The 21,262-nt window shown below is 39.8% G+C and overlaps 1 protein-coding gene across 1 annotated transcript in view; it reads right to left on the bottom strand.

Moving 5' to 3' along the window:
* The window catches only part of LOC138020152 (uncharacterized), a 202,410-nt gene that overhangs the window by 156,869 nt on the left and 24,279 nt on the right, over positions 1–21,262 (bottom strand). The window contains 23 exon segments of the mRNA XM_068867178.1: positions 785–994; positions 1,089–1,304; positions 1,502–1,717; positions 3,724–3,933; positions 5,454–5,696; positions 6,606–6,821; positions 7,148–7,372; positions 7,657–7,872; positions 8,605–8,820; positions 9,389–9,607; positions 9,825–10,037; positions 10,325–10,516; positions 12,775–12,990; positions 13,876–14,136; positions 14,684–14,902; positions 15,027–15,224; positions 15,428–15,640; positions 16,013–16,228; positions 19,126–19,335; positions 20,356–20,512; positions 20,514–20,542; positions 20,794–20,907; positions 20,910–21,002. Coding sequence (XP_068723279.1) covers positions 785–994; positions 1,089–1,304; positions 1,502–1,717; positions 3,724–3,933; positions 5,454–5,696; positions 6,606–6,821; positions 7,148–7,372; positions 7,657–7,872; positions 8,605–8,820; positions 9,389–9,607; positions 9,825–10,037; positions 10,325–10,516; positions 12,775–12,990; positions 13,876–14,136; positions 14,684–14,902; positions 15,027–15,224; positions 15,428–15,640; positions 16,013–16,228; positions 19,126–19,335; positions 20,356–20,512; positions 20,514–20,542; positions 20,794–20,907; positions 20,910–21,002 — 4,518 coding nt within the window.

The following is a 21,262-nucleotide window of genomic DNA, read 5'->3' on the forward strand; positions in this document are numbered from 1 at the left end:
TCCTCGAAGATTATAGTTACTTTTTGTTAGTTCCACTAGGTCGCGTAGTGATTCTGACACACACTGCCTGTTAACTACTTTGTATACAGTAGCAAATATCTTTGCCAATCTCTGATTTAACAACGTTTGGTAGCCAGATTGTTCAAGTAGCATTTCATTCGTCGAGCTATGATCTCTATGAACAAATCTCAGTGCTCTTTCATTGAGTTTTTCCAACTTAGTGGTTGCGCCCTTGCTGCAGAAGTTCCATGTTTCTGCGCAGTAATTGAAGTGCGGTACAATGAACGACTGGTACAGCTTCATACGCGTCTCGAACGGCAGCATTTTCTTCATCCTTCTCAGTACAGCCACTTGCTGACTTACTCGACGACAGATCTTTGCTACGTGCGCATCGAATTTCAGCTTTTTGTCAATCGTAACACCAAGCAATTCCACCTTTTCATTTAAGGGGATGATTGTATTTTCGCATACAAATCTTGGTGGGCCAGTTCGTAGATTGCCTGACCATTCAATGACGGACGCACTCTTCGTTGACATGTGCGACGAGCGATGCGGTATGAATTCCTTATATTTTTACTACTCATATTGGTGAAGATGCTATTTGACCCATAGCAGGAGAGAGTCTATCCCGCACCAGATCTCAACTTGGTATTTCTAGCCCTCGCGGTTTTATTTTATTATCATCATCATCATCATCATCATCACTATCATTATTATTATAAAGGGTGTATAAAGGCCCGCATCACGAATGAAGTAAAATACCTACGAATTCCCACTTACATACCTATATCCGAACAGTTTGCTTTTCCTCTTGTCTTTGTGCCCCAGATTTCATTGCCTCTATCGTCTACACACCAGCAGTAACCAGTTGATTTCTGGCACTGCACAGTCTTGAAACCGCCATCATCATTACAGGCGGGAGAAAAGACAATGGAAAGGTCTGCAGACCATGCACTAGCTTGCACTTGATCCTTAGTGCACAGGCTAGCTTCATCTTTAAAACAAAAAAAGGTTAACTTAATTTCCCGGCACAACAACATTTATCCCGTGCAATGTCATGCTGCGAAAGCACAAAGATTTACGCTTACCAGGGAGACTGGTACAATCTGGTTTGCCTCGAACCTTTGTGCCGCTGTAAATATAGCCATCTTTGTCGCTACACCAACAGAATCCAGATGCTGGATGACATTGGACCTTTTCGTATTTGCCATCACTTGTGCATTCTGGAATGAACAGTCCAGGGACAGCAATATCATTCCAACCAAGAGCGAATTGACGCTGACGCAGACAGCGGGGAAGTTGCCCTAAGACATGACAACAAGCGACAAAGCACTTGAGTAGAATGAATGACAAGCTTTCTGCTTTTATCGAAGGTTCAGCCAATGTATGTAGGGATATACCAACAGGGTTGCCTTGTTAACGAAAAGTAAGAATTACCTCGACATACCCTAACTTGATGGATTAAATTACCGTTGAATTCGTTGCGCCAGCAGTAACCTACCTTCTTCGAGGCACAAAGGAGGGCTTCCTCCTTTGCGTGTTCCACGTATTTCCCGACCATTTTTATCTACACACCAGCAGTATCCACTGGAGCCATGACACTGTAGACTTCTGTATTCCCCAGAGGGTTTACAATTTGGCATGAAGCGACCTGGGGGAGGTATTCTGTCGTATCCAAAGGCCTCAAAGCGCTCTCTCAAACAAGGGGTCAAGCCAGCTGTTAAATTAAAAAGTAGGTGCTCGTGTGTACATTACAACTAATTTTCAACATTAAAGCATTGGTGGCTGTGTGTCTTGACTGTTCATGACAGTATTTGATAATAAGGTGGGGGTATCTGTTGTCGGTCAAATCGGGTCTCAGGTTGAATCCGTTATTAATGATCTTCATTTTGACGAGGTTGAATATGCTCTGTCTTACGTAGACTTTAGAAAAGTCCTTCGACTAGATACGCGCGGAACGAAGGACTTTTCATACTTGATTTGCGCCAATTTTAGCGACCCAAAAACGGGTCGCTGAGCTAGGCCAATCAGAGTAGTCTCGTGGACCCCAGGAGATAGAGTTGTCAATCAAAGTTTGCCACACGCAGTGAAGCGTGACTTCCAGACTATCAGAGGAAAATAATTCAAGAATATCTGTCTTGCATGTATCTGTTTGTGTCTGCTCCAACCAGAGCTGGGAAAAGTCTGACCTTTAAACTAGTCCCGTACGCTTTTGGTCGCTTTTTTGGTCGTATTCGTAATTGTTTCACTGATTTCAATCACGAAAGATTTGGTCTCCAGCCGCAATTGTCGTGGCATTAGAGCGACATATGTAGGAGACAACACATTTAAAATCTTAAGTATAAACTGGTGTTTGGAAGTCCCGAGGCGATTCTCAACGACTATCGACACATTTTTCGTCGGATGGAACAAGAAAATTAAAAATGCACGTGTATTCATCGACGAGAGTCATTGCATCGCTAAATGGTCAGCAAAAGTTTCACAAAGATGTATCTTTTAATCCCGGTCTAGTACGTCTCCTACACCTGAAGCCTACCTGATCTTTCATGAGTGAAATCAATTGACTTTCTTGACGATTCGAAACTTTCCCTTACTTGCTAATCTTTCGAATTAGTGTTTCGTTTCTATCAGCACAAATCACGGCACAAGTGTTGGTCCAAAAAATACCACTAGAGATCTCCTTTCCAAGCGGCGACTCGAGATTGAAAGTAAGCTTTTGTTTTATTTAATCTTTGTTTCTGATACCTTTAGCACAAAGTCAACAAATTTCCTCTTTCGATTCGTAGAAACAAACATGTTCGACTGTTTTCGTCGGATTGCGCCATCAAGTGCAGGACTTGCGAATGACGTCATCCCCTTTTTGGCGCGAGACGCAAATGAAAACCTTGCAAGCGAGACAAGTCGACCTCTCGCGACTTCGTCGCTCGCTCATTTACTTCGCTTACGAATATCACGATTCGCTCCCTAAAACATTTTCTCCTGGGATTATCGTGAGGTCGACTTGTGGCAAGTCTATGTCTTACGCATCTCAACATATCTTCTCGATGTTTCGTGTGAACTTATCGGTTTCTGTATTCGTACATCCATTCGTATCATCTTATTGGTTTCTGTATTCATACACCCATTCAGTCACAACATTACAACATAGTAAGGGAACAGAGAGCACCAGTACTCGAACTCGGACCCTCCAGATCTATAGTTCTGTGTCTCCGCCACTACACTAAAACGACGAACATGCTCAACGCAACACAGTTCTTTTCATTATTTACTTTTTTATAATAGGTCAGTTGATATCCATGTGTAAAAACCTAAACTAATCCTAACCTGGCCGTATTTTTTCTCTAAGCTTTATTTGGGCTCCGAAAAAAGTTTCCTCAATTCATCTGAGTGCGTATTCAACCACGGTAAATGAAAATCACCAACGGATTCAGCCTGAGAATCGATTTGACTGGCAACATATCTACTGAACTGTGTCAAATTATTGCTAGTTTCTTTAGTTAGTACAATCGTGAAATGATGCAGTTGATTCTCCGTACAGTGATATCTCCATTTTCAATAGGGTTATTTCTTTTCTGACAGATTTCTCAGCAAGGAAACCCAACCTTGAAGTGCACTTCGGGTGCCAAAGCTTTTTAATCGCAGTATTCAAAGAGATGGAACTCTCTAGCCGAGGTTCCTTAAACTGTGGTCCTTAATGTTTTAAGAATTCCGAGTGAAGCATACCGGTATCATCACAGAATGGCCTTCCTTTCCGTCTTGTCCCCAGCCACTCGTTTCCGTTCTGATCAACACACCAGCAGTACCCAGTTGAAGGATGGCACTGGACGGTTTCGAAAGAGTTGCGTTTGGAACATGTTGGGATATAACGCCCAAATGTAAGAACAGTTTTCGATAGCTCCACTCTTTTTCTTTGGCACAATGTGAGCTTAGATTCTATAATCAACAGAAAAGAAAAACGCCTGTATCACAGAGTTTTAACCCTAACCGCTTAGCGCCCTTGTTCATGGGTAGATTGCTGTAACTGAAAAACATAAGAGGCGCCGCGCGAGAGAAAGCAGAAATCAAAACACAAGATAGCATTATTGAGAGAACACTGCCTTTCGGTCCGTATTACTACCGGGTTGCGAGACATACGATTCTGAGTTGAGTACGACACTAGGGAAGTTTGGTGACACAGTTTAAGAGTTAAAGTTCCCATGTTATCAAGGGAAACTTGCTTTGTTTAAAAGGGTAAATTTTCGGGTTTTGATGTCATTTAACTGGTAACCGGCACCAGTTTGATTTAACCGGTACCATTTAACGATTTTGGCGGGCTTCATCGCTCATGACGTCAATGTCCTAAATGTTACTCTTGGAAACGAAGAAAATTGCCTTTGACAACGTGGGAACTCAAACGTTGAAACTTTGTCCCAAGACTTCCTCCTGCAGTACTCAACTGAGAATCGTAGTCACCCGTTCCTTTTGTCCAGGAAACCCAACCTGCTAGAACAAACTCACAATTAAGGTGCCTAAATAAAGGAAAATAAATGTCCCTGCAGTAAAGTAATGTATACACCTGCTGAACAGTGACTTCATTGCTACGGGCCTCAGCTAGCAGCAACACTATTCGTGACCGTGTGGGACTGACCGTGTGGGGTCTGGGCTCTGTATATGCGTTTCAAAACGCGTTCACAGTGATAGTTCCGTTGGTTGGAAGGAGATGATTTTGGAAAAATGCAGTAAGTTTTATCAGTGGCATTAGCTGGTGCGTAATTGACGTCATGGAATCGCTCTTGTGCAATCGTCCATCAGAAGTTAAGGTTATATCTTTTTCAACAAATTTTTCATGTCAAATTCAATTTTATCTGTCGCGGGAAGTATTCAGCAAGGTCACGAACGCCTTAATGGCATTTCCAGGAGAAAATAATGCTCTTTTGCGTGTTTTCAGCGTTATGGTGTGCCGTGTCATGTCCAGTGAGAAGCTGGGATACAGCCTCAATTGACCGAATTTTAATCGAAGAAGACAGGACGAACTTTAATGCAATTGAAAGTCAAAATATTCCAGATACAGAGACACGGTCTGTTAATTATCTGCCAAAGGAAGCTCGCTGCTCAATCCACTTATCGGTTTAAGACAATCGCCCATTGAATCAAACATTACACATTGGTCAATTAAGGAAAATGTAGATATATCAAATGTTCTTCCTATCTCTCAAATGCTATTAGTGGTTAAGTTTACGTTACTCGTCGGTTAAAAGAGGGTTACCCATTTATTTTCATCGACTTTTGTGTCATGTTAAGTAACGTTTTAACACTATTTGTGCATGTATGGTCATTCAGATAAAGCTTGTTGTCGTATTTTTCGGGTCCTGTAGCAACACTTCACTTGCTATCAGTAACTCCTTGTATCTCTTTATTTGTTGGAAGTGGTGATTTTATTATTCACCCATATAACTACAGTAGGGTTTACTAACCAGTATTGTTGCAGTCCGGTGGGCCTTCCTGTCTTGTTTCATAAAGTTCATTACCATACTTGTCCACACACCAACATTGCCCCGCGGCAGAATGACATTGGACTGGATCATAACTTCCATCTTTGCCACACTTAGGAATGTAGTTGCCTTTGGAATCACTTACATCTAACGCAAGAAATCTTGCTCTATCCAACAAACACCTTGTTGGTCTCTTTCGCTCAGAGTGTTCTGTTTCATTCGCTGCTACAAAACAAACAACGGTGACATTGATTGAACGTAAATAACAAATATCAGGTAACAAAACGTTTCCTACGTTAATCCCTCCTAATGTTTTCGTAATGTGGGAGGAGGAGGCAGGATGAGGCAGTGTGGCCCAGTTGTTAGGGCGCTTTCCTTGCGATCCGGAGATCCGGAGATTGCGGGTTCAAGACCCGCTCTAAATTTGTTCCTGGTAGTCCCTGGTTCAACTTGCCAACTGCACTTGTAAATAGCACACTGGTTTGCCTCCGGCCGGTTGGGATTTTTAACAGTTATTGTTGTCGTTCTGTTCCGACGTTTCGTTGATAGTGTATCAGTGTATCATTGGCCCTGAAAAGCCCCTATGGGGAGGGTCAATTAAGTATGTATGTATGTATGTATGTATGTATGTAAGTAGACAGGAAATCGACTTGTCTGCATAGAGTGCTCGATATCGTTAGATAGAGCAGAAATAAATGATTTGGTTGAAAAGTTAAAACAAGACTAGATGTTGCATCTCGACAACGCTGTTTCGTGAGTTGCCTCACTCATCAGGAGTTTAATACTAAATGTATATACAAGTGCCCAACAAGTGACGATTGTTGTATATACATTTAGTATTAAACTCCTGATGAGTGACGCAACTCACGAAACAGCGTTGTCGAGATGCAACATCTAGTCTTGTTTTAACTTTTCAACCAAATCATTTATGTATGTATGTATGTATGTATGTATTTATGTATTGGGAAGCGATAACAGTACCGGTACATAGGTTGTTTAAGTGTACGGACCAATAATTTTCATTGCAATTTCTAGCAATTTGAAGATGGTTCATTCAAAAAACACTGAGCTTTCTTTTATGGTTGTTTAAGCAACCTTTCTTTTAACCACAATCCATTTAAATGTTCGTCATACCGATACAATCTACATCCGTTTTTCCACTTTCCACTCGGGTTCCTGGTACTTCCATCCCGTTGTTATCTACACACCAGCAAGGGCCTTCAGGTTGTGAGCACTGGACTGGCTTATACGAACCATCCGAGTCACACTCTAAAACAAATACACCATCCTTTGGTTTGCTCTCCCCTCCCAGAGCAAGTCGTCTTTCTTTCTGGCACATTGATGGTGGGTCTATAAGGAGGAAAAAATGTGGTGACGTCTGTAAGTAATATACAGAAACGGCTTAGCTTAACGGTGTCCTAACGCTCTTCTTTAATAGTTCAGATGTCTTCGACTGTATACGTTCGGGTTTTAAGGAATTCAGGTGCTACCAATTGCGATTTTTGTCCATGCGTTAAGTTCTTTATTGAAACCCTTCAAAATATGTCACACATCATAGCCCCTGTCATTGGACATCGACTCTCCGGAAAAGAACCATTGTCAATTCTGACCTTCCGATTGAGCTTTTGTTTTTCAATCTTCACTTCACTATGCCATTTAGAACCCAGCCACCTTACCTGATTCAGGAAGACAGGATGCCTTTCCTAGGACTCTTGTTCCTATCAGCTCTTTCCCATCATTATCCACACACCAGCATGTTTCCTTTTTACTTCCACCCAGTATGCACTGCATGTTTTCATAAGATCCATCTTTTTTGCATCGTGGCGTAAAACGTGATTCAATAGCACGTTTGGTGTATCCCAAAGAACGGCGAAGCTCCTTCAGGCAAGGTGACACTCCAGCTGAAATTGCAAACAGCAGGTAATTTATAAATTCTGTATTTATTCCTTCTATGCATTTTTATGAAAATAGTCATTCAGGATAATTTTGCAACAACCTATTTCATATAACTCGAATTTGTTTGGCTGCTTTGAAAGTGGTCAGCTATACGCTTGGATAAATATTCCTTCCCCTTGCCATACATACGTCAATTTTGAGTCCCTTAAAACACGGACTTGAGGTTAATTTTTTGTTTCTCTGATCGAACTCTAGTCATTGATTCTTGTTAAATTACAGTGAACCCTACCAGGTACATCACAGTACTGCTTATTTCCTCTGATGCGGGTACCAGGTAACTCATTGCCCATCTGGTTCACGCACCAGCATTCTCCTGCAGTCCTGTCACACTGCATTCTTTCATATCCGCCAGCAGGATTACAACTTGGAATAAAATAAATTCCATTTCTACTTTGACTGACCACTGAATTCGCCAGCTGTTGTTCTTTGATACATTTTGTTGGACCTACATCACGTGCAAAAGAACGAGCATTGCTTTATCAATATACGTTGAATTCACATCGTAATTTACCGAATAAAATGTATTGCCTTTAAGTGAGGAACGGAACCAAGATGCCCAAGGTATATTTTGCAAAAATGCGTATTTTTTTAAAAGTGTGAAAAAAGGGGGAATATAAATCAGCGTCACACTGGGTGAGCCAGTAACCAATGTTTGAAATTTTATGAACAGCTGTTATGAAAGTGTTGTATAAAAAAAAGAACTGCCGCCTTGAACTCAAGGACTAGTTTTAGTGAATAATAGATGGCAATCGCGTGTCGTACCCACTGTGCTGTTGTAGTTGATTATTGACTTTTAAAATTGTCAGGCTTAGCGAACATGTTTACGCATCTCGATTTAGGGCAGTTGTCAAAGTGCATGTTCACTAAACAGTACACTACTCAACCAAATTAGAGCCATGAGCAGGGATGGCACAGTGGTGAGAGCACTCGCTTCCCACCAATGTGGCCCGGGTTCGATTCGCAGACTCGGCGTCATATGTGGGTTGAGTTTGTTTGTTCTCTTATCTGCTCCGAGAGGTTTTTCTCCGGGTAGTCCGATTTTTCCCTCTCCACAAAAACCAATATTTGATTTGATTTGAGTTCATTTCATTAGTGTCCCCAATTAGTGCTCCTTAACACTTATATAAAATTATTATTATTAATATGTTTGTTAACAACAAAGTCCTAACATTAGTACCTTTCTTCACACAATTAGGTTTCCCCCGTACAGCAGTGCTCCAAATCACAAATCCATCATCGGTGACGCACCAGCACTCTTCAGTGCTTGCTAAGCATTGCACTTTTTTAAATCTTCCGTCTTCCTCACACTTCGGAAAGTATACTCCAGGGGCCACAGGGTAACCGGGTAAGTCGACAATGCGGCTTCTCCAACGTTGGCATGCGGTTAAAGTAGCTTTGCATATTGAAAAACAAACGGAAAATTTATTTTAAGCTCGAAAGAACAAGAACTGTAACGCTTTGAAGATAAAATTTTGGCAAAGTTCCTGTATAATAAGGAATGTGCTCTTGCTCGTTTAGATTATTTCAGTGCATCATGCAACGTCGTCTATTAACGTTAAATAAGTTTGAGAATTTCTTCCATATCCAACGATCACGGAAGTAGTGGATTAATGTCTTTCTATCACTCGTATGTGCTTACAATACAATACAATACAATACAATACAATACAATACAATACAATACAATAAAAGTTTATTGTGAAAATACACGTAGCTACAACAAGGGCGTGCTTTCACTGACGTAACCGAAGTCGGGGTCTGTGAATGGACGCCAGCTAATTTACAGGTATTCCACAAACTAAATAAAATTTAAAATTTAAAAACTAAAAGTGGAATATATTGTAATTAAGATTATAACAGTAAAATCTAATAAATATATCATTTATTTAACTAAATACTAAATTCAATAAAGAAGCGTCGAAATTATAAAAATTGTACTAGGTCAACTTGTGCCTCTTTACCTGGTGCTTTGGAGCAATCAAGGTCTTCGTCTTCATTTTTAAACTGCAACGTATCTGGCAGCTCATATCCATGACCATCCACACACCAACAGTGAGAAGAATTACACTGCTTAGGTTTGTAAGTACCATCATTCGCACATTGTGGTATATAACCCACAGACGCTTGGATTCTCCAACCCAGATATCTGAGGCGCTCTCTATGACAAGGGGATTTGGTAACTGTGTCGTGAAGAAACAAAAAAAAGTTAAAATCATGAAATAAAGACAAAGCATATTAGTTTCCGTCCCTAGGTGTTTTTCAGTTCTTTTCCGAGACTCACCGAGACTTGACCTAAAAAATGAAATATCTTGTAATGTGTAATTTTTCCTTTGTAAACTCCATCTCAAACCAATGATTCAATGACCAACAATATTTCCCCCTCGCATGGACGATTACCTGAAGGTCTACAAACAGCTCGTCCCCTGGTGCGAGTCTTGGGGATCTCATTCCCATTTGCATCCACACACCAGCAAAATCCCGATGTATCATGGCACTGGGTACTTTTGTACTCTCCATCTGTGTCACACTCTGGTACAAAGACTCCAGGTGCTGGCTTTCCACTCCAACCCAAGCTCTGTTGCTTTTCTTTCTGGCACTGTCGTAATCCAGCTAGGAATAAATCATTCGAAAAAGATGACAGCTTTTAAACATTCATATGAATCAGTGTTATAGGTACAACGAGGCAAGATTGCAATTGTAGGGAGATAGGTCATTGAAAATGCAGTAGGACAAGAAAATCGAATCAAAAGCCAAAAAAGAGACAAATGTTGCACATGCTTTTACAGCATGTCCATGTCCACTGGCCTAAAAATGTCGCAATTCAAGAATAGGAGAATTAGGTTTTACCATGCTATCCATGTTGCAAAACGCAAAAACACTCTTTACATTGGCCATACCTGGTGTATCACAGTCAAATCTAGTGTCATTGTTTCGGGTCCTGGGAATTTCTCTGCCGAGTCGGTCGACACACCAGCAGATGCTTGAGGATTGATTACACTGAATAGGGGCGAAGCTACCATCACTATCGCAAATGGGTGACCACAGACGATGTCTCCCCTTGGAATCTTTTTGACATACTGTCTCACCAGCTATCAATTTAAGAAATTTATGTCAGTTTTTCATGCGTCTGTCCTGTTGTTACACAGATGCCAACGGCAACAGTGTTATATTTCCAGGGGGGTTTGTTTGTTTGTTTTTTTTTTTTTTTTTGGTAGTCTCAAGTTTTATCATTTGTCGTGGTTTGGTCAGTACGTACTGTCTATCGTTGGCGAGTTTCGTTACGTACATTTTGTCAAAAGTGGCGGTCATACGAAGGTTTAGTGGGAATACATTTCAACACGTGGTCTATACATTTCGTCGATTTATTTCACGACTGGAAAGACATCTATTGAAGATTTCAGATTATCAATTTTGCGCTTGGACTCCAGAAGAGTTTGTTTCGCATGGGAGTATTCTCACGTTCGAGCGATTACTTTAGATCTGAGTGAACTGAGTCGATGACACACACCTAGAGAAGATAAGGTTCAGTAAATCATTCTATGAGATGGATTTACTTCGTTTTTTTCTATACCAGTCCAATCTTGTGTTCTGTTGTTTTTGCTTTGGTTTAACATTCATAATGACTTCAATATTTAATCCATCGATTTCGTTTTGCTTTTTGTACTCCATTCCGCAACATAAAGTCATGATTGCAGGTGCCGGCTGCTGTACTTTGAAAAAATTACTTGTCCATACAAGGCGCATCATGAGAAGTTCGCATTGAAATTCACTGTTTAGCACAGAGTATTTGTCATCCTATTCCTTTGCGTGTTCCAGGACTAGAAATTAAATGTTTCATGGAACGGCGGAAGTCACGCAAACAACTGATCACTCCATACGAAGGGCAACGGTTCCTACCTTCATGTAACTCACAAGTTAAAGTGCAACTAACCACAATTTTTTTTTCGCAAAACAAAACCTCCTAATTTCCATGACACTTTTGGCGGAAAAAGTTCTCTTATCGATAAAATCCTCGCCCTTCTACAGTTGTTTAAAGTTGAACCACCTCTACCCCATGACCGAGTATTTGTGGGAGCTGGGATGAGCCTTGCCCTGACGTCATCGAAGGAGTCGCTTTGCCGCGTCTTACAAAGCATATCATATGCCCAAGAAGCTCTTTTCGGACAGGTTTTTTAACGTTATTTTAACGGCGTAGTGTACTTCAAAGCGCTTAAACTCGAAAAAAACACAAGATATGGAATCTAGCGACCCAGATTCAGAGAGCATTAACGAATCAGAAGTTTCAGTGGCAATCTTTGAGTACGATTTCGACATTGAAGTGTAAGACGAAGATGACGAAGACGAACGCGCCTTGTATGCTTCACGTTGTGAAAGCAGCATTAACCTTTACCATGAATTTTTTACAGAAATTCATTTCACGCGATCGACAATCCCGAATCGTGCATCCGCGCTTTTTGATCATGAAAATCAATAACAGGACACATGCATGAAAAACTGACATCAATTTGTTTTTTACAATAACAAAAAGGGAGAGGGGTCAAAATTATTCAAAACAGGAGAAGATCGAGAGACAAAAATGCGAGAAACTTCAATTTTATTCAATCTGACGCGACCAAATTCATAACTTGCGTCTCTCTCTCTCTTATTGGCTAATGGGAGAAAAGGAAACTTTCTATTGGTTAAAAAATGACAGATCGACGTTTCACACATTTTGCATAAATTAAACTCTTCGAAACGCATAAATTATAAATTTATGTGTCTGTCCGCTTGCTGACAAAAAAAATTGGCCAATAAGCGCGCGCGAATTTTGCAGTCATTGTAAAAAATAAAATTGATGCTAATAACAAGGCTTTACTCACAGCACCTCTGCATGGTAGCATTATTTCTATTAATTATTTGAGAACACTAGCGTTGTCAACTTTGAATGACTAAATCATCAAAATATTACAAGCATCGTTGACGTATAAAGACTGTATAGACAAGTTAACTAATGAGCATGTAAAAGAACGTATAGTATGTCTTCATCAAAGAAACGTTCGTGTTTTCTCAAACGCGCATTCCTCTCTTTATTGAAAATTTGTGGGTTAGTACAATTCCAAAAATTTGCTGGAAGCTCAAATAGAGTCCTGAATGCTTCCCTGTAGAGCGCAAAATGAAATCAGAATAGCTATAAACAACTTTTGATTGAAGTCTTTCCCTTGAGGGTAGAGCATCCTTTCTGTCCTGTCACATCATAAACGTCCATACTAGATCTCAGCTAAGGGAAACGAATATCAATCGGATTTTCTTTGTCACATTGCAAGTGCAGTAATCAAAAATACGAAGGAATAAAAGGATATTTACTTACATTGGGATGTACAAGTAGACCTTCCACTGACTCTTGTTCCTACGAGCTCGTTTCCATTATTATCAACACACCAACACTGGCCAGCCGACCTGTCGCACTGTTCAGAGACATAGCTACCATCCGGCCGACAACTTGGGGTGAAGACTGCAGCGGTTTGACCATTGATTTCCCAGCCACGAGATCTCAGAAGATCCATCTCACAGCGCGTGAAATTGGCTGCACAAAGCAGAGGGTGAGGTTCATGTATAAATACGTGTTATTTTAACAGTGTAGTGCTAACGTCTGTCACAGTTTCCGGCCTGACTATGAAAAGCTCTCACATAGCTGACCACAAAATTCGAGTAATTTCATTATACTGTTAACCCTTAAGCTTAACCATAGTTAGTGCATGGAGATGGTTATGAAACTGGACAAGTTCCTTTGTTTCATGATTTTTTCCGTATTTCTGGCCTTGACCCTGCACAAAACAAGCCTTTTTTCGAGAAGATAACCAATCAAATCCATCGATTAAATTATGCGCAACTAATTTGCAAACCCGTGCGAGGCGAAAACAAAAGAATGTGCAGAGTCACGGTCAATTCAACATCGGTTGCAACAACATTGTTCTCGCTTTTGAAAGTTCTAAGGTTTCATAACCAGTCCCTCAATTAACTATGGCTTAACTTATCAAGGAATCAAACCAATAACAGAGTATGAAAGTACGTTTCTTCAAACATCTGCTGACAATCGCTTCAAAGTAAGTCTTCCCTATTGTGACCCGTTTGTGACAGCTTACTTGATTGTTTTAAGCTCATTCGCAATAGGTCACTTGGGATAATACCATAATACTCATTGTTTGTCCCTCCAAATTATAATAAGTATTGTTTTTGTTTTCTCTTGGGACCATTGTAAGTCCCAAGAGAAACTGGAAACAGTGCTTATGCAAAATTTGGGGGGACAAACAAGGAATATTATGGTATTTTCTGAAGTGGCGTATAGGCAGAGGCATCAATTGATCTCCACTCTCAGTTACTCCACCGAAAAGGCTGTTTTCCGTATTGCTTGCATAGCGTTCAATTTTGTAATTAGGAAACACTTTCTCTTTTTTTAAGAAAAACTAACCTTGATAGCATGTCGGCTTTCCGTGAGTCCGAGTTCGTGGTATTTCCATTCCCGCATTGTCAACACACCAGCAGTATCCAGTAGATTGGTGGCATTGTATTTTCTCAAAACTGCCATTGTAAGTGCATTGAGGTACATACACCCCAACACCCCCTAGGGAAAGTGCACCCAGTGCAACTTTGCGGCTCCTTGCGCAAGGTGCATCGTTTACAAGATGGGAATAAACTTTGTGACCTGGAACACTTGGCGGTTGAGGAAGACCTTCAAGTAAATTGCAAAGCAATTCTTTAAATGTGTCACTTATAAGTAACATTCGATTTGGAAACAGCACACCATTGATATGTTAAATGCAGGGTCTGGAGAAAGTAGTGTAGCAGCTCTCATAACCTGCTATTGTTTGGTATCGTAAGCAGATTCTATTGTTTTTAGGTCTAAGTCGTTGTTTCAATTATTTGGGTTTTTAGTTTTTGACTAAGGTATTGAGCGAATCAGATTCTACGTTACGAGACCAAGCCACACGAAATTCGTAAGTCAGACAATACCTATACATAACAAGACTAAAATTAACTTACTCCTTTAATTAATTACAATTGAACGGCTTTTTTTTTTTATAAGCGCACACTCCAGTGAGGATGTGACCTTTCCGACTCGTGAGCCAACAGAAAAGGTGAATTGTCCGTAGGTACAAAAAACTGCACGCTCTAACACACAATTGACAAATAAGGAAGACAAATATGCACAGGCGTTATAGCTCATACAACAACTAAATAATGGACCACAAGTTTTTCCTTCGTCAAAAAAGTCATACCAAATTCTCTGCAGTCTGGATTGCCAACTCCCCTTGATCCTAAAACTTCATAGCCATCAGTACTATCGACACAGAAACAGACTGAACTCGAAGTGTCACACTGTAGAGTCTCGTAATGACCACTGTCGCTGCGACATTGTGGCACAAAATCACCGGATGATGGAATACTGGAATAGCCAGTTAATAGATGAAAATGATGCTGACACTTGGTCAATTTCGCTAAAAAAGAAACAGATGTTATTAAGAACAGTTGTTTATTTGTGTGGATGATGGTGTACTTTTTGTTGTTGTTGCTGTTGTTCTTGTTCTTGTTTTGTTTTTGGTTTAAAGAAAATGTGCTTACCGGGTGCTGCACAGTTGGCTTTTCCTCTCACGGTTGTGCCGGGAATCGGGTTGCCATTCTCATCGGAGCACCAACAATACCCACGCTTGTAATCGCACTGAACTGGATCGTAGTTACCATTATTATCGCATTCAGGAATAAAAGCAGTAAAATATCCAATATCTTGCACCTGATTACTAACACAGGCAGGCACGGAATCTGTACAAAACAAGACAACATGAAAAGCGCGGAAAACTTTATCTTGGACTTTAAAGAAGTCCGCCATACAGGCGACTCGAATTCAATTTGTGTCTGATTATAACTTTTTATATTTTTCACATCAATTCCATAACAAGGCAAACAAGGATGGGTTGCGCAGTAAAATAAATCAAGAATACAATACTTATCTCAGCAGATTTTACCTGGCGAGGGGCACCTTGCAGGCCCAGATTTTCTAGTCAGAGCAATTTCAGTGCCATTGTCAGTCACACACCAACACTCCGCGTTATTCTGCGAATCACATTGGATGTTAAGATATTCTCCGGAAATGCCGCAACGCGGGAGATAGCTGTCACGACTTGGAGGTGACGAGATAAAATCGACTTGCTGCTGCTGACATCGAGTAAGTGGTTCCTCTAGAAAGTATGAAGTGGAATAAACGACAGTAATTCAAAACAATTCGAATAAATAACGAAGAACTTTGAGCAATTAGCTCTTAATATTTTAAGAAAATTGGAATGTTAGAATTTTACGGATCAACAAGTCTTCCCAAAAGGTACTGTCACTGCTATGTTTGCTAATGAGGGCGATTTGTATCAAATCACAAAAAGGTGGAAACGTTTATTGGAAGATATCTTGACAACACGGCGACGATATGTAACTAAGGCTGAGGATAAGGCACGCTTGAGGTCCAACGACCCCCCAAAAACCAGTTTACCTCATCATAGCGTACGTTCAAGATCTATTTGCGTTACATAATACTATCACATTTCGTTTGGCTTCCTTACCGCTTTCAGGACACTCAAAACCTGTGACCACAACAGACTGTAAAGTGATGCGTCCTTTTCTTCTGTTTCCGTCTTGATCAGTACAGAAGCAGTGTGGTCCATGGCACTGTAAATTATTAAAGGAACCATCTTGTTTACAGCGGGGGACAAAGCGTCCCATAGACGGGTTTTTCCAGAACTCCTGGTACTGCCTTTGGCATAGAGTAAGATTTTTACCTGTGGATAGAATTGGAGAAACGTTTAAAAAACATTCTATAATGCCCTAACGACAAGCCTAAAAGACGACTTAGCAAGTTGACGGTAGAGCAAGATGTCGACTAAGTGAAGCCTTCGACTTAAAAGGACATCTTCAACGTTCATCAGCCTCAACGTAAAACATGACACCTCTCCATCATCAATTAAAGAATTATTTCATCAACGTTGCTAATATTGCAAACTCCAACCTAGAAGGGTTTCTAAGGGTGTCTCTTAGGAGTTTTTCTTCAACAGGTTATAATGGGGCTTAAAGTAGACGTGTAACGACATTATGTTCTACGATATTTTAATTCGATCAATGAGAGATGATAAAATAATTAGTAGAAGTCTTGGTAAAAGTCAAGTGCTTTACAGTTTTAATGTTCAAAAAACGCAATATATATATGTATGAATGTACTGAATGTAGGTTGCCAATAAGCCCTCGCAGAGTGTTAGGGTTAGGGTTAGTGAAACAAGAGCTATGCATACAGTTACAGGTAAAATGGACTACATTCCGTGGTCGACAAATTTGTTTCGTAGGACCAAGTCCCACTCTTCAGGGTCGTACAATGATTACTATCTCTACAGGATTACTGCAGCATCATGTAAAAAATAACGAGAGAAGCTTATTGGAGTGTACAACTTTAAATTTGGTTTAAACAAAAGATCATAATTCAATTCCAGGAATAGAATTAGATATAATTAACAATTTACTACGTTTTTATTTTTATCTCCTGCTATATGGCGTAAAGCCCAAGGGACAGTTGCCTTGTAATTATAACTTTTTTTAAAAATAATTTTAATCATATTCTTTATCCCATTGTTTATTCTTTTACTTGTAAATTATTTTACTTTGTAATTTTTTTCCTATTTAAGACCTAGTTTGTAAATATTTTTTATTTGAAGTATTTTTAATACAGTAGCCTATTACTGAAGAAGCCCGCAGGGCGAAACGTTCAGTAAAGGTTTTTTTTGGACACGTGAGAAGTTCGCTGTTGCTCTTTTACTCTACCTACAATTATCGAGTGTAAGCGTCTTGTATCCACTGGATCACAAGTGTCATCTTCTTACACAACTATATATACATATATATATATAATAAGTTAAAATGCGTCGAGCCAACAGAGATGCTTCTGCGCCAGCAGGATCCTAGAGGATTCACAGTCCAAACCTCGAGAGGTGAATTTAAAACTAGTATGAAAAACGAGGACGGACAACTTCGAGCGAAAGAAAAAATATACATACGGTATAAAATCTTAAAGATTAAAAAATATAATAAAAAGACGTTAGACGGGTTTTTTCAGAACTTCTGTAATGTTATGTCATTCTTTGAACTAATTGTAATTTATTGATCACTTGCACTGCAACTGATGAAGGTCACTGACCGAAACGTCTTCTTATTAAGTTTTTTACTCTAAGGTTTTTTACCGTATGTATATATTTTCTTTCGCTCCAAGTTGTCCCTCCTAGTTTTTCATACTAGTTATATATTATATATGTTATTCACACTGCTGCGAACTTATATCACAAACACTACGTAAATTTACATACATGTTGGTGTTTTGGTTAATTGTTCTGTTGTAGCGCTTTCGTTACATGGCAAATTGTTTGCGGCGCTAAACCGTACAGCAGTTCAACTAAACGTTGAAATTTATGCTTGAGCGAGAAATTTGGCATTATCTGTGAACCAGAGCGATGTACATTGAACAAAGAAACGAGTTAGTATTATCATGCAGGCACCGAGCGAAGGCGCTACAACAGAACAATTAACTTAGCACCTAAACACCAACATGTATGTAAATTAACGTAGTGTTTGTGATACAAAAATAAGTGTGCAGCAGTGTGAATAAAACTCCTGAAGAGTGAGGCTTCAAGCCTTACGAAACAGGCCTGTAAGGCAATTATCGTGTAGCTATGTTTTAATTCTCGCAGCCCTCTCGTTGCCATGTTTGCGAACACTTAAAAATAGGAGAAAGTTTCACGTCAAAATAACAGGAAAAAGATATTCCATTAATTTCGAGCTGAACTGTGATTCAACCAATGTATTGTATTTGCTGAGTTGTAAAGTCTGTGGTCTTCAATATGTGGGATCAACCAGTACTAGGTTTCGCCTCAGATTTAATGATCACAAGAGTCGTATTCGAGCTCATGCTACACTCTCATTGGATGACAAATCTAGAGGTGATTTAATTTATCAACACTTTAATGGCCAAACCCACAAAGGCATCGAAGATCTCGATATACAATTAGTTGATCAAGAAAATGATGAGAGGGACCTAATGGACAGAGAAGGACAATGGGCGTATAGGCTGAGGTGTGTAAAGCCCCATGGATTGAATGAAAGCGATTTCTTTTTCAGCCAAAATAAGTCGTCCCGAGTACGAAAGAGCTAAAAATCTAGTCTCTGGAAGATATCTATTGTTTTGTATACATGCGTGCATAATTCCAAAAACGTGGGCGGAGTTTTGTTTTTATGGCGCGCGCGGTTTGTTTCCTTTGTATATTCAATTTGTAATTCTAAATATGGCGTGTTACGCGTTTAACGGCTATTCACCCTGAGGAAGACCGGTGTATCCGGTCGAAATACAGTATAGGTGAAGGATACAAAACGTATTGTTTTACTCTTCATTTGCACTCTGCTAGGATGGGTCATTGCCGCTAGCAATTGCGCATGCTCACTAGCTCGCTAGTTTGAGCACTCTGGCATGGCTTAGATGTACCACATGTGTTTGGGGTGCCTTTATAAACTTAGACTCCATCCTAGACATCCTATATGTTTCTAAGTGCGTTGAATATGGGTAAAATGAGGTCATCGAAGTTGTGCCCTAATCTTATAATCCTGAAAGATTTTACCCTCCTGCAAATTAATGTAACCTCACCTGGCGTGGCACACTGAGGGGATCCTTCTCCAATACTCACTCTTGAGCCTTGTAATTCATGACCTCTTCTATCAGCACAAAAACAAACTGAACCACGACATTGCACATCATCATAGCTGCCATCCGGTTTGCAACGAGGAATGAACACTCCTAAGGCAGAGCTTGCAGATTGCAGTTCATACTGGTATTGACAGACAGTAGGTTGTACATCTGAAGTCAACAGAAAATGCACACTTACTTCTAATTTAAGATGAACATACAGGTAAAGGCAAGCCTAAAAGCGGAGCTCCTCAATGAATATTCATCTTGTTTTCAGATATTTTTATGGTCTGCTTACCATATGACCAGTCCAGCCTGCTCTTTACTATAATTTAGTCTATCTTCCTGCTATTGCTCCCTTTTACCATTTTTCATCACCGTTATTCAGCCTGTTTTCTTGAGCTAGTGCTTGCTCTTTTTTCCGCTCCTCGTCAATGTAATTTCTTTTCTTTATTCGGGCTCTTTCTTGCTCTCTCTATTTTGCCTGTTTTCTCGTGTCCTCGGTAGCTCTCTCTAACGTTTAGTTGAGCATCTCTTACTGGTCGTCTGTTTAATGTTTTTTCTTTCTATCTCTCTCTTCTTTCCTCGTCGTACGACATAATAAAATACTTGACTTTATTTAGGTTGCCTTAATAATGTTTGCTTGTTTTACTAAAGCGATACAACGTTATGCCATAAAAATCGCAGGTTACAGCAGTGCGACATTAACGTAATGGCTTACATAAAAAGTTGAACGTACAGGTTAGGATACATCTTCTTTTCGAACGAAATGTAACTAACCGTTTTTACAGTTACACTCAGTCTGTATATGTCAGGCTTTGAAACTGATGATATGGAGTCATCGGGCCATCACTACTTTTTACAATTCATGGCAACTAACAACAATAATAAAAATAAAATATAATAATAATAATATATAATCATAATCATAATCATAATCATAATAATATAATATATATATATATTTTTTTTTTTTAAAGAGCCACTGGAGTTGCGCAAAAGACCCCATACAAGGCACAAAAGTTATAAGCTATAACGCTAAGCTGTTATTACCAGACTTATTCTTAAATGGTTGGAGGAACGCTCTGCTATTAGAAGCATGCATAAGCCCAGTAAAAAGACCACAATAGATACACTGTGAAGGTGTAGCTTTGTTTTGCCGGAAGCAAACCCCACTCTAGATTTAAATACCTGTGGAAGTGCAGTTTGGTTTTGCCGGAAGCTCTGTCCGAGACCTAGCAATTTCATCTCCTCTCTCGTTTACACAGAAGCACACAGACCCCTGGCATTGAGCATTTTCATATCCTCCGTCTGTAGTACACAGTGGCTTGAAACGACCCTCTACAAAACTCTCGTTGACATGGCGTAAGAAGTGTACCTATTTAAAACAATGGTTGTAACTCATCGGTTAACGCAAATTCTGTTCTAATAAGTCTGTCAAATATAATTCAAAAAGCCTTTTAAATCTTGTTCACATTCTTTGGGCTAGGCTCATTCTTAATTCGAAAACTCAAGAAATGGTTTTCTTCTCTGTCAGAAAAAATGGTCACCATCATAACATCATTACTATCGATAATCATCATCATGACCACCATACATAACACATCATTAACGATTACACCCACTTACCCATTCCAGCGCAGGTGACAAAATCCTTTGACCTAGTTCCACGTTGTTCAACACCAACATTATCAACACACCAGCATTCCGCAGTGAACTCTGAACACTGTACTTCTTCAAAATACCATTCTCTTTGCAGCGTGGAACAAAGCGATCAGGACTTGCTGGCGATTGAAGAGCCTTTTCAACTGCAAGTCGGCATTCTGTTATTTCTGGTTCTAAAATGGATGGATATTTTTAGTCGACACAACTTTCTTTCAGCAAGCCGCTACACTTAATTCCTTCCATAGCATTTTAAAGGATACTGATTTCAGTCAACTGATACACGATTTGTCGTACATTTACTTTAAAGAAAGCCTCAAACACTCATACGGTTGTAATTTTTACTAAGACATTCATCGATTATGCACATTTTCTTGGCCAGGTTCGGTTATACTTCTTTAGTCTTGACTACCATATGAAGCTGTGGCACTAATAA

This window comes from Montipora capricornis, chromosome 10 (genome assembly GCF_036669925.1).
Source record: "Montipora capricornis isolate CH-2021 chromosome 10, ASM3666992v2, whole genome shotgun sequence".
Lineage (NCBI taxonomy): Eukaryota > Metazoa > Cnidaria > Anthozoa > Scleractinia > Acroporidae > Montipora > Montipora capricornis.